We start from the raw sequence: 18217 nt of genomic DNA on the forward strand, positions 1-18217 counted from the left end.
CCACCCCGAAGATGGCACCTTGCCATCTTTGGTCTTCCTCTCTGTGGGGCACTTCCTCCCATGGATTCAGGGAGCTTGGCCTGGACCTGAACCATGAGCTCTCTCTGCCTTTGCCGTCATCCACAGCCCACCCTCCTCCTGCCTTGCTCCCTTGAGGGGTCTGCTCACTTCTTTATACAGGTTCTGGCTTCCGCCCTGAGCATCAGGAGCTCCTGGTCATCCTTGGGGTGAGGAGCCACACAGAGTCAGCAGGACCTGGGGGCCACATTTGGTGTCTCCCACTGGACAGGGGTCAACTGCCCTGCCCAGTGGAAGGTCTGAGGAGAGCTCTTGGAGCTGACCCTAAGGAGTAATCCAGGGTGTCACCTCGGAGAATGTATACCTTGAGCCTGCGGGTTTGCAATAGAGGTTGATTGTAAAGCAGCCCCAGGTTGGCCTCCCACTTGGGCCACAGCTGCCCAGGTGTCTGGCCCAGTTACTCTTTGTGAACTGCAGAGTCACTGTCATACAGATGCTGTATTTCACAGAAGGAAACACAAGCCTGTGCAGAAAACGACTCCATGGACCAAGCCCCTCTTGTAACTGGAGGAGGAGAACCGCGACTGGCTGTCCTCAGGGGTCCCGATGCACGGTTTCCACATGCCTGGGTTAGGCCAAAGTCTGGGTGCCCACCTCCCTGCCCTCTGCATGTCCCAACGAGGGAGTGGACGCATTGCTGCGGATCGGGTAGAGCGACCAGATGCTAATGCGCTGATCCCCGGACCCTGCGGCCAATAAGCCATCAGTGGCAAAGGCAACGCAGTGGACGGTGGCGCTGTGGAAGGACAGTACGGCCAGTGGCTTCATCGTCCACCAGTGAAACACACGGACACGATGGTCCCAGCCCGCAGTGACCAGGATCTTGCGGTCTGGCCGGATCTTGACATCAGCGATCCCAGGATTGGTGAGTTCATGAGTTCTGCATACCTATAAGATCAAGAGAACCATGAAGTGGCTTCTTAGACCCATCCCAGGGGCTCCCACCCCTGGACAGCCCCATCTAGGCCGCCAAGATGGTTGTATGCTCCTGCAAACTTTACCCCCCTACCTCCCAGGAGCCAGGCACAGAGCTGCTGAGGGGAGCAGCCTGACTGCTGCCCTTGGCCAAGCCCTTGGGTTATGACAGAAGACTTCAGGCCCTTCTCTCAGAGAGCCCCTGAGGTCCCGCAGAGCTGCTCCCCTATACAAGGTCTCGGAGCAACTCACGGGCTGCTCTGTTTCTCTGCCTATCAGGCCCTCAGGAAAGACCTCAGTGGGCTGGGTCTTGGGGCCCCTCACCACGGAAATACACTGCACTCTAGCGTCCACGCAAGACGCATCTCCAGTTTGATAGCATAAAGTCTGCATGTTTCCCCTTCTGAGGAAACCTCACACCCACCCACAGCAGGAGGAGGATGAGAGATGCTAAGTCCATCTTCAACGGGAGGGTTGAAGGGCCACCAAGTGGGGGAGCCAGTGGGTGCAGGCAGGACCAGTGGGGGACAACACCGAAGGTGCAAGCCGCAGGAGCACCTGCAGAGCCTGCCACACTGGCCATGGCCAAAACCTTAGTCCCTAGCTTGGTTCTGGGAGAAGGGCAGGGAAAACAAAACAAGGAGTTGCACAGGTGTGTTCTATCTCCATGGAGACACTGGGAGCCAACCTCTTTCTGGAGGCAGAGCACTCCCATAGTCAGTGCTGGGTGATGACCCCTCGCCAACACGCACCTCCTGCAGCAGGTAAGGAATCAGAGCTGTCTTTGTGGTCACAGCTATTCATGGTTACATGGCACTGTCTCATGCATTGCAATCTGGCGTCTCTGTCCCCATGCACTAAATGACAAAGGCACTTTGCCATCATTGTGACAATACACAGTAGCCACTTCCTTCTACTGATCCTGTGTTTGGCCTAGCCCTGTGCACCATGAGCTCTTGTTGCCCTGAAGTTGTCTTTGCTGTCCCTTACCAGCACACCCTTTTCTCCTAATTCACTTCCTAATGGGGCCATGGTAGTCTTGGTTAAGAATCACTCATCTCTGCAAAGATAACACAAGAGAAAAGGAAGAAACACAGAAAAGCCAACATTCCTTGGAAGCAACCAGAAATTGTCACCAAGGATTTTTTGCCATAATTTAATAAAACAAAACTCATGAAGCAGTTTCCTCTATAAAACAAGAATCTGAAGTAGCAAAACACAGAGGAGGAAAACTGAACTGACAGAGCACAGGAAAGAAAAGGAAGGAAGACCTCAAAGAAATGGAGGGGAATGGGAAATGGCAGAAGGAGACTGGAACAAGACAGTAAGAGCAGGAATGATACAAAGTGAGTGAAATGAAAGGGAAACAAAGAGTTACAATGGATTGGAGAGAAAACAGCAGATATGGAAGACAGGCAGAGGGTCTCTAACATTCAGTGATTTAGAAAATCAATTTTTTTTTAAAGATTTTATTTATATATTTGACAGAGAGAGACACAGTGAGAGAGGGAACGCAAGCAGGGGGAGTGGGAGAGGGAGAAGCAGGCTGCCCACCAAGCAGGGAGCCTGATGCGGGGCTCGATCCCATGACCCTGGGATCATGACCTGAGTCAAAGGCAGATGCTTAACGACTGAGCCACCCAGGCGCCCCTAGAAAATCAATTTTAATTTTTAGAAAAATTGAAGCCTTATGATCCAGATCCAAAGACAGGCTATAGGATGGTCAACGTTAAGGTACACCTTAGGAAAATCACTGGACTTAACAGCTTAAAAAGTCCTTTTGGTGGTCAGGCAAAAAGATCATGTCAATGGTGAAGTAAGTTAGGCTGTCCTCAAAATGTTCCACGGCCACATCTGTGTCAGCAGACAGTAGAGGCTGCGAAGACAGACATGGTCCAAGCATTTTATATCCAGCCATACTGCTGCTCAAGTATAAAAACAATAGACAAGCATTTTTGAACATGTAAGAACTTAAAGAATTTGCTCCCATAAGCCCTTTTTTTTTTAAATTTTATTATGTTATGTTAGTCACCATACAATAAATAATTGGTTTTTGATGTGGTGATCCACGATCCATTGTTTTCGTATAACACCCAGTGCTCCATGCAGCACATGCCCTCCTTAAGACCCATCACCGGGCTAACCCATCCCTGATGGCTAATCATGATGAACATTTTTTCATGTGTCTGTTAGCCATTTGTATATCTTCTTCAGCCATAAGCTCTTCTTGAAGGACTGGAAGATTAACTCTGGTCTCATAAGAGATAACCAGGGAACTTTAGCAGATCATCTGGCAGAAAGCAAGGAATCTACTTACCAGTAGGATTAGACCTAAAACAATACATAGATTATGGCTCTAGAACCGGTTATGTAACTAACTGAAATATGGGGGGATAGTGAGAGAGATGGGATGTTTGTTAAATTCACTGATTTGCTCATCTTTTGTCATTTGGGGCCTAAGATACAATAGTCAACCTCATACTTGAGAGATTATCTGACAATCCACTAAGTAATGACAAAAACAACGTGACTTCCTTCCCCGTCCCTGACACTAGGTGCCATGTTTTCCTAGCATTTGCTCTTGTATTTCTCCATAAAAATATACTCAACAGATTTATAATTAGGTTCCAAAGTTAAATCCAAATCTGTGCTATGTGTAAGAGAGACACCGAAAGAATGATTGGCAAAGATATACCAGGAGAGTGCAGACAAGAGAAACAGGGGTCCAATGTCAGTAATAGGAAACGTTGAATTCAGAGGAAAAAGCATGAAGACAGACTATGTACCATACTTAGCAATAATAAAGGGTACAATTTGCAATGAAGAGCTATGACTGTCTGTTCTAGAGATAAACGGGCGTATCATTCATGAAGCGAGAACAATAGGACTGTGGCTATGATGGAGTAACTGGTACCAGAACAGTCCTCATGCTATAAACAACCATCAAACTGGACAAAAGATACCAAGCAACCATGTCTGGGCAGGCAGTGGACAACAGGTGGGGAGGGGCAGCTGATGAGGGGAGCCTCCCAAATACTCTGGCAGCAATCTGCCCTGGGAAAGGTCCCAGCCATGAAATCTAGGTGGTGCCTAGAGGCCACATGAAGCTGAGGAGGCAGAGATCAGAGCGTGGGGGCAGCTAGGGCAGCTGCATCTGTGGGGTGAGCCAGCAGCATGGAGGTTAACTGGGGGAGGGCCTGAAGGCTGCGTCTGGGCTCCCCATCAGTCCTTGTGTGAAGGCTGGGCTGTGCATGGTCAGGACACCACACGAGGTTTACCAGAGTGACTATAGCAGGGTTAGATGGAATAGATAGGGGAGATCAACCATGATCTGGGGTCCAGCCAGCCAAAGCACAAACACCACCTGACAACCCAACACCAGGTGAGATGCCACAATGGTCTTGCTTCAGGAAGAAGGATCACACCTGTGGGTAGGGCCTACCCTGGACCTACTGCAACAATGCTAGAGACGGAGCTCTACACGGTCTGAAGGAGAGGCAGAGTTCAGAAGATGAGTCTTACCACATTAGAGGAGCCTGGGAAGGACCCTGGGCTCTCCACGTATCTGCCCTGACAGAGCATAAAGCCAAGCCTCCACAAGTTCAAGGTGAACAGCCAGTAACTGAACTAACTGCCTACAAGAACAAAAGTAAATATTCTTCAGAGCAAAAGATTAGAATTCTGAGTCTCCATCATGTATCACTTACAATGTTGAGCACACAAACAAAAAAATTATTAGACATGCAAAGAAGCAGGAATATAGGATCCACAGTCAACTGGGAAAAAAGCAGTAAACAGAAACTGACCCAGAATGGCACAGATGTTGAACATATCAGATAAAAACTTTAAAGCAGCTATTTAAGTAAAAAAAAAAAAGAAAGAAAGAAAACACATTCAAATAATTATAAAGAACAACTTCCCTGATGAGTGAACAGACAGGAATTACTAGCAGAAAAATGGAGATTATAAAAAAGAACCAACCCAGAACAGCCAACATATTATGTTAAAGGAGAAGAACAAAGTCTGAGGCCTGATGCTACCTGACTTCAGGACCTACTATAAAACTATAGTGGTCAAGACAGTGTGGTATTGATGAAAGAAGAGACAGATCAAAGAAACAGCATAGAGAGCCCAGAAATAGACCCCACATAAAGAGAGTCAACTCATCTTTGACAAAGGAGCAAAGGAAACATAATGAAGGAAAAGATACTCCTTTTATCAAGCAGTGCTGGAAAAATTGGACATCCACGTGCAAAAATATGAATCTAGACAAAGACCTCACACCTCTAATTCACAAAAAATAACTCAAAATGAATCACAGACCTGAATATAAAACACAACACTATAAAAATCATAAAAAGATAACACAAGACAAAAACCTAGATGACTTTGGGCTTGGCAATCACATTTTATTTAGTTTTTTTAGTTTTTTTTTAAAGATTTTATTTATTTTTGTGAGAAAGAGAGAGCATACATGTGAGCAGGGGCAGTGGGAGGGGCAGAGGGAGAAGCAGACTCCCCACTGAGCAGGGAGCCTGATGCAGGACTTGATCCCAGGACCCTGGGATCATGACCTGAGCTGAAGGCAGATGCTTAACTGACTGAGCCACTCAGGCACCCAGCAATGACATTTCAGACACAACACCAAAGGCACGATCCATGAAAGAAAGAATTGATAAGCTAAGCTTCACTAAAATTAAAATTTTCTGCTCTGTGAAAGACACTGGCAAGATAATGAAAAGACAAGCCACAGAACAGAAGAAAATATGTGCAGAACACACATCTGGTAAAGGACTATTAACCAAAATGTACAAAGAACTCTTAAAACTCAACAGTAAGAAAACAAACGACCTAATTAAAAAATGAGCAAAAGACCTTAACACACACTTCACCAAAGAAGATCAACACATGGCAGGTAAGCACATGAAAAGTGCTTCTGTCATATGTTATCAGGGAAATGCAAATTAGAACAATACTAAGATAATACTGTATGTCAACTATACTTCAATAATAATAATAAAGAATAAAACAGATACCCACTATACACTTGTTAGAATGGCCAAAGTCCAGAACACTGATAATACCAAATGCTGGCAAGGATGTGGAGCCACAGGAACTCTATTCACTGCTGGCGGGAATGCAATACCCTATAGCCACTTTGGAAGACAGCTTGGTGGTATTTTAACAAAACTAAACATACTCTTTCCATGTGTTCTAGAAATTGCATGCTTTGGTATTTACCCAAAGGAGATGAAAATTTATATCTATACAAAAAACCGTGGGGTGCCTGGATGGCTCAGTCAGTTAAGCATCCAACACTTGCTTTCAGCTCAGGTCATGATCTCAAGCCCCGCGTCAGTCTCTGTGCTGGGTGTGGAACCTGCTTAAGATTCTCTCTTCTCCCTTTCCACCTTCCTCCCAAAATACTGTACATCCGTATTTTTTTTTTTTAAGATTTTATGTATTTATTTGACAGAGACACAGCGAGAGAGGGATCACAAGCAGGGGGAGAGGGAGAGGGAGAAGCAGGCTTCCTGCCGAGCAGGGAGCCCAAAGCGGGGCTCGATCCCAGGACCCTGGGACCATGACCTGAGCTGAAGGCAGACGCTTAACGACTGAGCCACCCAGGCACCCCTGTACATCCGTATTTATAGCAGCTTTATTCGTAATTGCCAAAACTTGGAAGCAACCAAGATGTCTTTTAATAGGTGAATGGATAAATAAACTGTGATGCATCCAGACAATGGAATATTATTCAGTGCTAAAAAGAAATGAGCCATCAAACTATAAAAGACACAGAAGAACCTTAAATGCGTATTACTCACTGAAAGAAGCCAATCCAAAAAGGCAACATACTGTATGATTCCAGCCATATGACGTTCTGGAAAAGGCAAACCACAGAGACAGCAAAAAAAAAAAAAAAAAATCAGTGGTTGTCAAGGGTCAGTACTAGAGGAGGAATGACTGAGCAGAGCACAGAGGATTTTTAGGGCAGTGAAAACACTGTGTGTAATATTATAATGGTGGATACATGTCATTATACCTTTGTCCAAACCCACAGAATGCACACCACCAAGAGTGAACTTACTGTGAACTGTAGACTCTGGGTGATAATGTTTCAGTGTAGATCTGCCTGGTGTACCAGTTGTCCCACTCTGGTGGGCTGTCAATAATGGGGGAGACTGTGTATGTATGGGATTAGGGGCAAGGGGCATGTGGGATATGTCTGTACCTTCCTCTCAATTTTGCTATGAACCTAAAACTGTTCTAAAAAAATAGTCTTTTATCTGAAAAAAAAGAAGAGGGGTGCCTGGGTGGCTCAGTCATTTAAGCATCTCTCTTCAGCTCAGGTCATGATCCTGGAGTCCCAGGATTGAGCCTGCATTGGGCTCCCTGCTCAGTTGGGCAGCCTGCTTCTCCCTCTGTCCCTCACCCTGCTCGTGTTCTCTCTCTCTCTCAAATAAATAAATAAAATCATAAAAAACAAACAAACAAACAAAACGCAAAAAAACCACAATAGAAAATGTAGAACTGAGCAGCTCGGTAACTGAAATGAAAAACTTGTAGGATAGGCTTAATGGCAGAATGTAAATCATTTAAAAAAGTCAGCAAACTAGAGGACATATCAATAGACATTATTCAATCTAAAGAACAGAGAGAAGAACATGATTGAAGAAAACGGAACAGAGCCTCAGGGAGTATGGAATGATATCCAACTGTCTAACTTATGGAAGAAGTTCCAGGAGAGTCAGACTACTGAAAACCACAGATGAACAAAACCTTGAAAGCCACCATGGAGTGAGACACATGGTGTGTCTGGGAATAATGATAAGATACGATGAATTCTTATTCGAAACTATGGACACCAGATGACAATGGAATAACACCTTTAAAGCGCATGAAGGAGGGCGCCTGGGTGGCTCAGTTGGTTAAGCGACTGCCTTCAGCTCAGGTCATGATCCTGGAGTCCAGGGATCGAGTCCCGCATCAGGCTCCCTGCTCAGCAGGGAGTCTGCTTCTCCCTCTGACCCTCCCCCTCTCATGTGCTCTCTCTCTCATTCTCTCTCTCAAATAAATAAATAAAATCTTTAAAAAAAAAAAAAAGATTTAAAGCACATGAAGGAAAACAAAACCATCATCCCTAGATTCTTTTTTAAAAAGAGGGTGAAATAGACATTGTTCATAAACAGAAGCTAGAGAATCTTTTGCCAAAAGAACTACACTTCAAGAAATGCTAAAGGGTATTCTTCCAGATAAAGGGAAATAAAACCAGACAGAAACTCGGATCTACAGGAAGAGCACCAGAAATGGTAACAGATGGGTAAATATAAGCTCTAGTTGAACAACACGCAGGTTAGGGGTGCTGACTCCCCATGCAGTTGAAAATCCATTTATCACTTCTGATTCCCCCAAAACTACCAATAGCCTACTATTGACTGGAAGCCTTACTGATAACATGAATAGTTAACACATATTTTGTATGTTATATGTATTATATACTGTATATTCTTACAATAAGCTAGAGAAAAGAAAATATTAACAAAATCTTAAGGAAGAGAAAACACATTTATAGTACTATTCCTCATGTATTAAAAAAAATCTGAGGGTGCCCGGGTGGCTTAGTCGGTTAAGCGTCTGGTTCTCGATTTCAGCTCAGGTCTTGATCTTAGGTTTAATAACTGATAATTTAATGCGAAACCAATAACATTGTAAAGTTTATAAGGTGTGTAGAAGTAAAATGTATAACAGCAGCTAGAGAAAGGGTGGGAGGGTGGTAAATGGAATCCTTCTAGCATGGAGTTATGACACACTTTGGGGGAAACGGTGTGGCAACACTGACTGAGTAGGGCTGGGTACGTTGATGATGGGTACTGTGAGCCTGCAAGTAGCCACTCAGAAGAAAATGACAAGAGCTATATCAAAGAAACCAAGAGAGGAAATAAAATGGAAAACTAAAAAATGAATATTTGATTAACACACAAGAAGGCAGGAAAGGAGTACAAGAGGGTCAAAAACAGAAGTGACAAGTGGGAAACCAATATCAAGATGGCAGACGTAATGCCAGGCACATCAATAATTATAGTAAGTGCAAACAGATTAAGTGCTCCAATTAGAAGGCAGAGATTGCCAGAAAGGATTAAAAAGCAAGACTGCCAAAGATGCTTTTTAAATATAAAGAGATGGACATAGGTTGAAAATGAGGGAGACATGCCCCGAAAAGAGGAAACCTGAGAAACTTGGCTCTGCGTATTAGCGTCAGACCAAGCTGACCCCAAGGCAAAGGATGTGTTACACCCAAAACTAATGTAACATTCATTGTGTGTCAACTACACTTCAATTTAAAAAAATTAAATTACTACAATTAAAAAAAAAAAGACGTGACAGAAGCTACAGAGGGATATTTCATGATGACCATTCGGCAGGATGTGGTCACCACCTTAAATGCGCATAATGACAGCGCTTCAAAATTCATGAAGCAAAACAGACAGAAAGGGGGAAATAGGCACATTCACAACCACTCAAAGATTCAAAGACCTCGCTCAGTAACTGGCAAAAAACTGGATGAAAAGATCGGTAGGGATATGGAAGACGTGAATGCTACCAACCACCTTGACCGAGGTCGTGCTGACGGCACACTCCCCCCAACAACTGCGTAACACACGCGTTCACCAATATGTAATGTAGCATGTGCTGGGCCAAACACAAGCTTCAATAAATATCTAAAGGCTGACATTGTGCAGGTTCCTTCACTGACAGCAGAATTAAGCTAGATTAAAGATATCTACAAAATCAACAAATATTTGGAAATTAAATAATTTGCTTCTAAGGAACAACTGGATCAAAGAAGAAATCATCAGGGAAAATAGCAAGTATTTTGAACTGAATAAAAATGAAGACACAGAAATCAAAATTTGTGGCCAGACCCACACAGGCTGGTGATTTGGCTGGGAGCTGGCTCCCCCACAGCCCAGTGGAGGGCCAGGACAAACCCAGAGAAGCACCTAGAACTGTGGGCACCATCAATGTGCAGACTCACACACTTGGAGGCCCCCACTTGATGTTCCCTAACGGGCGGCCTTTTCGGCTTCTGGAAAGAGTGCCTGAGGAGTAAGAATGCCCGGGAAACAGCTACGGTACAAAAGGGCAGTGATGAGATGCAATCCGTGTGCAAAACCAGCTCTGTGAGCGAGATACCTATGTCTGAAGACAAGCTGAAGGCAAAAGATTTTTTTAAAAAAGCTATAAAAAGTAGTAGTATAATCAGAAGAAAGCTGGCATGAACCATATTAATAGTTGGCAAATAGGTTTGTAGGCAAAAATCTTTCTCAGGGGTAACAAGAGTCACTAAAGTATAAAGGTTCAATTCCCCAGGAAGATGACCATTCTAAACCTGTATGTTCCTAAGCCAGCTTCAAAATGCAGAGGCAAGAACACACAGGGTGCAGAAGAAGTTGCCAAAATGTGCCTCGGCACCGGGCTCTCCCTGCCCCTTCCCAAGGCGCCCAGTCACACACACGGTGTCGGGACTGCACGGCCCCCACGGCTGCCCGAGCGTGTGCAGGTGGGGCCATGCAGCCAGCAACGAGAAGCACTTCCTTCCCACACACATGTGGAATACTTATGTCAACTGGACTGGCCTCCACATTTCAAAGAGCTGATATCATTCAGACCTTATTCTCCGACCACAACAGCATTGAGTTAGAAATTCAAAAATGAAAAAAAAAAAAAAAAAAAAAAAAAACACTGGGGAGAAAAAAAATCAAGCATTTGGAAACATAAAAACACTCTGATCAGTTCGGCAGTCAGAGAACAAACAAAGACCAGGTCCCCCCCCAGAATGAAGATGGTGACATGTCCCAACGTGGGATGCAGCTAGAGGGCTGAAGCCAGGCTGCAGCTGCCACTGGGGGGGCCGGTCGGCAGAGAACAAGTGGGCTCCGTATCCAGTTCAAGTCAGAGCAGCAGACCAAGCCCACAGAACACGGGAGGAAGGAAGGGAAAGATCAGAGCAGAAATGATGAAACAGAAAAGGATTCTTTTTCTTTTCTTTTTTTCTCCTTTCAAACCATAAGAGACTCTTAAGGATAGAAAAAGATTTTTAAAGATCAACAAAGGTAAGATTGATTGGGGATAAAAATGGGACAGTTTTGTAAATACAGCAGAGTCTACACAATCATTTCAAACTACTAAAAAAAGGGTAGTATGGAAATACCTTGAAGGTTTTTATGCCCAGAGACAAATTCTTAGAAAAAGGCAACTTACCATAAAAAAAAAAAAAAATCAAGAAACCTAAATCAGTCCAAGAAGAAAATCAAGCCTTCCTTGCAGAGGAAACACCTGCCCCAGCGGGAAAGAGCGACCCATGGCCACTCACAAAACAGACCCCTGCCAGCTTATCCAGAGATCAGGAGAGGAGGGGATGCCTGCCTTGATTCTAGGGCTCCGAATACCCCAGCACCATAAACAGAGCTGGGTAACAGGGGAGGTGGTGCAGCTTAGTTTATTGACAGACCGATGGCCCTGAACAACTCTGACGAGCCCCACCACACGGAAATGGACAAGCTCTGTAACAGGTTATTTTAAGACTATATGGTTGTTTTGATATCATAAAAGCCAAATAATGCAATTCATTAAATTAACTGATTTGAGAATGAAAGCCATGAGTCTGACAGCTCAACGCCTATTCACGATCCAGATTCTTTCCCCACTAGGAGTAGAAGGAGGATCTAATATGATGAGACAGCAAAATATGATGAGACCAAAACCTGGCAGCAAACTCACATGCTGTCCAACCTGTAGCATGCGCGGGAGGCTTGCTACAGCCCCTGCCTCCGTGAGGCATGGCCTGGATTCCTGGCCAGTGCAATCAGCACTTGGGCAGCCCCGCAGTGACCCGCCCAGGCACCCTCCACACCCACCCTGCATCTCATGGTCAGGGACCCCCTCCTACTCTTCCAGGGCTCTGGCCAGTACCTGGCTCTACCAATTGGTGGACCACGATGCTCAGGCCACCAAGTGGCACATGCTGGAGAAGGACTGTGGGAGCCGAGACCACTGTGCATGTGCTCTCATGTAAGGGTGTGCACCTGCCTGAACCCCTCTCCATTCTCATGGACCAGAACGGGGGTACTGGGAATGAGGACTGATGACCTTCACCATCCCTCCTCCTTTTCTCTTCTGTGGACTATGCCCCAAGCCCAGGGGTAGCTAGGGGACCCCTGGGCTCGGAGCCATGGACTCCCTGGAACCCATGTGGGGCCCTGCTTCAGGGTCACCTCCTTCATGTTCCATCTTTATGTGGATTTGTTAACAGGGAGAAAAGGGCTGCTTTCCAGTCTGCTCTCTGCTGATGATCACCGAGAACCCAAGGCAAGTGGAAGAGGAATGTGAATTTCCATAGCGGCCCCTGAACCGTGGTCTTCACACACTGGAAGGTGAGTCCAGGGCACAGAACGCCTTCCACACCAGTGTCGCCACCTGGGAGGGGCTAAGATGCCCAGCGCTGCCCATGGGGGCAGGAGTGACTCTGGTCCTGAAGCAAAGGACGAAGCGGGCTCCCCTGGCTGGAATGAAGAGAAGCAGCAACAGAAGCTTTGATGGGGACCTAAACCCAAAGAGGCCCGTCCCTGTCCTGGGCTTGTATTCCCGAGGAGGAGGAGGAGGGTCCAACAGCGTCTGTTCATGGTCACGGCGGCCCAGAGCCTTGCTTGTTCTGCTGTGTTCCTGAGATGCATACTGGGGGTTGAGTTGTGTCCACAATTTGCTTGGTCTCAGGGCCCTGTAGTCTCCTTCCTACCTGTCCCACAGGTCCTGCTACTGACCCTTTAGAGGGTGGAGCCTGGGAGAAAGAGGGCAGCAGACACACAGCGGGACAAGGGGATGCCTGGCCAACCAGCCATGGGCGCAACTCGGGGAAGCGTGGTTGGTCCTATTCCCAGCCCAGGCTGGCTGGGGTGGGGGGCCTCAATATTACTTAAAGGCCTAAAAATACTGCTGGCCGTAAATCAGCCCCTGCTTCAAGGCCATGGGCTCTGCCCAAGTGTAGGAGGAAGGAGCAGGTCTGCACACCACCTGTGTCTGACGACAGCCAAGGCCCAATCCCCTGGAGGCTGGAGGGAAAGCCACCTCTGGAAGGCAAGCGAGTGGCCCAGCATTGCCACGTGCCCCTGAGGCCACGGTGTCCTGAGGAGGGTGGCCACAGGCTCCCGGTCACTGCCATGGCCCCTGGCCGCACCCATCCTGGATAAGGACCCTCTGGGAGGGATCCCTGGCCACTAGTGGCTCTCACAGCACATGACCTCAGGTGCCAGGAATGTGCACGCGGCGCGGTCGCCATCTGGTTCCCATTACCCACGCTCTGCTGCGGGAAACCTCATCTGCGTCTCTGCTCCCAGCGCCCGCCCGGGAGAGATTGATTTGGGCTCATTAGAGACTCCGGCAGCAGGCTGCGAGGTGAGGCACATCTGTGCCCACGTGGCTCGAGGGCCAGGGCGGGCGGCCGCGTCAGCAGGCCAGCACGGTGCACCGGGGGCCTCGGGGCGAGGATGCCTGTGGATGCCGGTGGGCGCCGGCCCCTGATACGTCCTCCTCAGAGGCCTTGCGTCACAACCTGAAAATCTCCAGGGCCTCTGGGGCCAACTCTGAACCTGACACGCAGCCGTTTTCAGTGGCCGCACTCAGCAGGAGGAGCACTGTCCTCCTGCTTTGATGTGCACTGATGAGTGGGGCCCCGAGCCCAGCATAACACCATCACGTAACCACCACGTCCACTCCGCAATGCCTGGCTCCCCTTCTGCTTTAACTTTCAAGTTCATTAATAATCCTCTGTGCTTTAACTTTTCAGTTCATCAGTAAAAGTAAAAGTTCATCTCTGGACTGGAACATGCCCCATAAATTTAAGTCTTAAGTTCCAGCAGCTGTTTCCTGAACAAGCTGGCAGAGAGCAGGCAGATCTGGGCCAGGTCGGCAGGAGGGGACCCTTCCAGGGTCCTCTCCACAATATTCAAGAGCGCCCAGTACCCCTGGGGGTACTGCAGTCCAGGGTGGGGTTCTCAGGGGAGCCAACTGAGTCTTCAGCCTTTTGCAAGGTCAGGCCATATGAAATTCAAGCCATAGCGGGATGGAGCACTGGACCCCACAGTGGGAAGGTGGAGGCCCTGCCTGGTCCCCACCAGGCTCGAGGAGCAGGAAGGAGGGGTGCAAGAGAGAACTCCAAGGCCTACCTGGCTGGGCTCGACACCCAGTGAGGTGCCCTCCTCTGCTGAGGACATGAAGACTGGCTCTGCCCCAGTCTTAAAGATGACAGCCATCATGACGACATTCACTCCCATCCCCACTCAGGTCCACCATTCCAAGGCCTTGGGACCCTTCCGCCGGGACAGAGGCATGAGAAGCTCTGACCCACCACAGCCAGGCCTGGCCTCATTTGGAAGCCTGTCTAACCCCCCTTCCCCTGGGGCCTCCATGGGCTCTCTAAGACAACAGAAGGACAGATGGGTCGTTGGCTTTACTGTAGTCAGCCATGTACTGGCACAAGCTGATCTGCTGGAAAGGAGCAATGCTAAGGAAGCATAAATGTGTACCCTATCCCCAAATGTGACCTGTGATCCCCTCCTTCCTTTCTCTTGCTGGGCTCTGGACGGCTGCTCCCCACCCTCAGGTTCCTGCTCGGATCCCACCTGGAGAGACACCAGGCAGCCTCACACCAGGACAGTAGGCAGTTCCGCCCTGCTGCTGCTGGCCACTTGCTCTGGTTTTCACCTTTGTTCTCGGACAGGATCCTTCTTCTTAGGATGCCAGTCCCAACTCCAGCTTCAACATGAAAGGGCCCCTCCCAGGTCTCCCTCTGCCCGAGCTGTGTCCGTCTCTGGGCCTCCACGTCCGTCACCGTTCCCTCCAGCACCCTGCCGCCTGGCTCCTTCTCAGCCTCCATCTTCCCCAGGACTCCTCACCCACCCCATGAGACACCTGCCCTAGCTGTCCTCGCTCTGTCCCTCTTTCGGGATGACCGGGTGGTGAGGCCCCACCCCTGCATGGCACCCAGGACGTGTGATGCCTGCTAGGCACCGCAGCATGCCCTGATTTTCCCTGGGCGCCCGCCTCTCCCCTCTCCAACCCATGTGCCTCAGGGGCTTGGTGGTGCCTGCCCAGGGCTTCTTCCTCTGGCTGTGAGGGTCCAGGCTGGGCAAGTGTGGGGTGAGGCAGGCTTGCCAGGCTAGTAGGCAAGGCTTTACCACCTGGCGAGGGGAGATGCCTTCTCCACCACAGCTCCTGCAGAGAAGGGCGGTACTGCCCTCCAGCACTCCAGGTGAGGCCAGGCGCCAAGCCTCTGCTGCTTCTGCTGCCAGTCTCCCTGAGGGCCACACATTTCCCAACCGGGGCCCTGTTCCCCGACCAGACCCAGGTTTACAGCGCTGCCCTCCCATGCAGCTTCCACTCGCTAGTCAAGTGGCCAAGTCTCAGCCTTCCAAGGCTTCCTGGCTAATGGGGACTCTTTGGCCACCCCAAGACACCAGAGTGCACCCAGGCCACCCTCTGGGGGCCAAGAGGCATCACACGTCTCATCCCTTGTGACCTGCAGCCCCCCAGGGACCTGCCCTAGTGTGAGGCCTGGACAGGAGGCTCCCCCCGCAACTTTACCCCCCAAGTCCAAAACAGGGCTGAGGGTGCAGGCTGGGCCACCACATGCTGAGCACCAGCCACAGGCCCAGACCTGGCCCCCAAGTGCTCCACGAGCCATGTGGGAAGGGAGAGTCCACTGAGACCTCATGGGAAGGTTTCTAGCAACACCCCACTCCAGCCAGAGGCCTCACACCCCTTCCCCACTGTGGTGGGCAGAGAGGAACCACTTTCCTGGGGTTGGCCTGCAGACTGCCCTGGGGGCGTGCCTCTGTGGATTTCTCCACACTGGGTCGGTTTTTGTTGATTAATCAGTTCCTTACTGACCGAATTCCTCTGAGTTTTTGCAAATGGACTTGCCTACTCCCGGACTCTACATGCCTTTTCTCTAGATGGACAAGACGTGACTGCTGTTAACCCGAGGTCTGAGAGAAACCCAAACCATGTGAACGGTTCACAAACGCCCACGCCCCCTTCTTCCTGCACCGGCCCCGCGGACAGGCTGGCCTGCACCCCGCCTCGCAGTGATTAATTAGCCAGGGATCTGCAACAACTCCTCTTCATGCCTAAATATTGTTTCAGCCTATCAGACTGTTAGTGCAAAGCAGGATAAATGACACCTCGGGTCTGGCGCACTGACCTGCAGGGCCTGCTGCTCATCCAGGCTCCAGACAGCCAGCGCCTTCTCCGCGGAGCCCGAGACGCCCCTGGCCTTCTGGGAGTCAAAGTCAAAGCCCATGACGGGCTCCGTGTGGCAGGCGACGCGGCTGCACACCTTCCGCTCAGAGACGTCCCACAGGGCCACCGATCCGTCCTCATAGCCAGCCAGGAGGAGTGGGCGGGCACTGGAGTCGGCCTGCGGGGACAGCACAGCAGTCAGCACCCGAAGGCTCCTGGTAGGTTTTGGGGAGAGAAGGGGCTCCAGAGAGGGGCGGCCTCTCCTGCTGGGGTGGGAGTGGGGGTGGCCCAGCCAGGGAGCTATTCCCCGTGCTTCCCGCATGGCAGTTAACAGTTCAGAGGCTCTGCGTGCCCCCCGATAGCGGACGCCAGTGGCACCGGGCTGGCACGGGCCAGCGTTGGGGGCGCTCCGAGGACTGAGACTGGAGGCCATGGAGCCCGAGGTCGCCCTGTGCAGCCCCCCGCCTCACACTGCCATGCCGCTGCTCACCAGCCTGGCCGGGCGCTGCTGCTTCTTCCTGCCTCCTTTCTGCAGGCGGAGACTTGCGGCCACCCCTTCGTGAGGCCGGTCACCTGTCTAGAACTGCCAGCCAAAGGAAATCGCGAGCTCCATCTCCATGAAAAATGAACTTTCTGTGCTTTGTCAACGTCGCCGCGGAAGCCCCCCACCCCCCCAGGCCTGGTGAGTCGCCAGGGCGCTGACTGGTGTGAGCCGAGCTCTGCCGGCCCTGAGTTATTGTGATGAATGAGGATGCGGGTCAGAGGGCTCCGCACCCGGGACAGACGCCTCGTTTATCTAGCCTCGGCAACCACTCCAGGGGAGCACAGCGGGATTCCGTGTCACCCCAGCACTGAGAGCGGCAGCCCCATGCTTGGTGCCCAGGCTCCAAGACAGGGACCCAGGTTGCTTCTGGGGCAAAGCACACGCCAGCAGATGCCTTTTGCTCTTCACTCGCCTCTGAATTTCCTGCTGAGCTGCCTGGGGTTGGCGTCACTCAAGTGTCAGAAATAACTGAGCACATCCCCTCCCCAGTGAATTTTCCAAGAGCCAGGAGCTCAGCTGAGCCTCGGGGAATTCTGGGCCTGGCCCCCAGCCTCTGGATGGTCAATGGTAAGAATGGATCCTGGCGGCGGGGGGTGGGGAGGGGGAGGCTGGTCATCGAGGCTGCCTCTTGGGTCACCGGCAACTCCCAGAACAGTCCCCTGCTGGCGGCAAGGCTGGCACTGAGCAGGGTGCCTGGGCCTCACTGGTCGTGGGCTGACAGGGACTGACAGCATCATGGAGGCCCTCCTCACCCACCTGCTGGAGCTCCTGTTATGAGCTGTGTGGGTGCTTCCGTCTGCCCAGAGGGGCTCCAGGTCCAGATGCTGTACACATCACACAGAGTGCCTCTCCACAATATTCAAGAGCGCCCAGAAAGAACCTTTTTGCTCAGCTAAGCAAGGTGACCGGGTTTAGCCAGAAAGCAACAGGTCATGTATCTAATAAGTGGATACTACATCCTCCACACATGGAAGCAGGGCTCTCTCTGTGCATCAGAAGGGGAAACAGGCTTTAGGGTGTGGTGTCACCGGGGCCCCGGTTAGTGAAGGGAGCCAGGGGGAGCCTGATGCAGACTAGCTCTTTGATCAGAAGGAGATGGTGGGCCAGATGATGGGGAGGACACAGTCACCAAGACCTACCCACAGCCCAGGGAATCCTCGCAGGCCAGAGCTAGCCTGGAAGACGCCTCCTGCACATCCCCGGAAACGGCTTCTACACCTTTTCTTTTTTTTCTTTTAAATTTATTTATTTGACAGAGTGACACAGCGAGAGGGGGAACACAAGCAGGGGGAGTGGGGGAGGGAGAAGCAGGCTTCCTGCCGAGCAGGGAGCCCGATGTGGGACTCCATCCCAGGACCCTGGGATCATGACCTGAGCCGAAGG

The 18217-nt window shown here is 50.1% G+C and overlaps 1 protein-coding gene across 5 annotated transcripts in view; it reads right to left on the bottom strand.

The window, feature by feature from the left end:
- Nucleotides 1–497: 497 nt before the first annotated feature.
- LOC117999779 (guanine nucleotide-binding protein subunit beta-like protein 1) overlaps nt 498–18217 on the bottom strand; it is a 62017-nt gene continuing 44297 nt past the window's right edge. For all 5 annotated transcript variants that reach the window (XM_034989132.1, XM_034989131.1, XM_034989130.1 and 2 more), the window contains 2 exons: nt 16253–16468; nt 498–966 (listed from right to left, as the gene is read on the bottom strand). In XM_034989132.1, coding sequence (XP_034845023.1) covers nt 649–966; nt 16253–16468 — 534 coding nt within the window. In that variant the 3' untranslated portion in view covers nt 498–648. The remainder of the gene's footprint in view (nt 967–16252; nt 16469–18217) is intronic.

This window comes from Mirounga leonina, unplaced genomic scaffold (assembly GCF_011800145.1).
Source record: "Mirounga leonina isolate KUSES-001 unplaced genomic scaffold, KU_Mleo_1.0 Mir_481, whole genome shotgun sequence".
NCBI lineage: Eukaryota > Metazoa > Chordata > Mammalia > Carnivora > Phocidae > Mirounga > Mirounga leonina.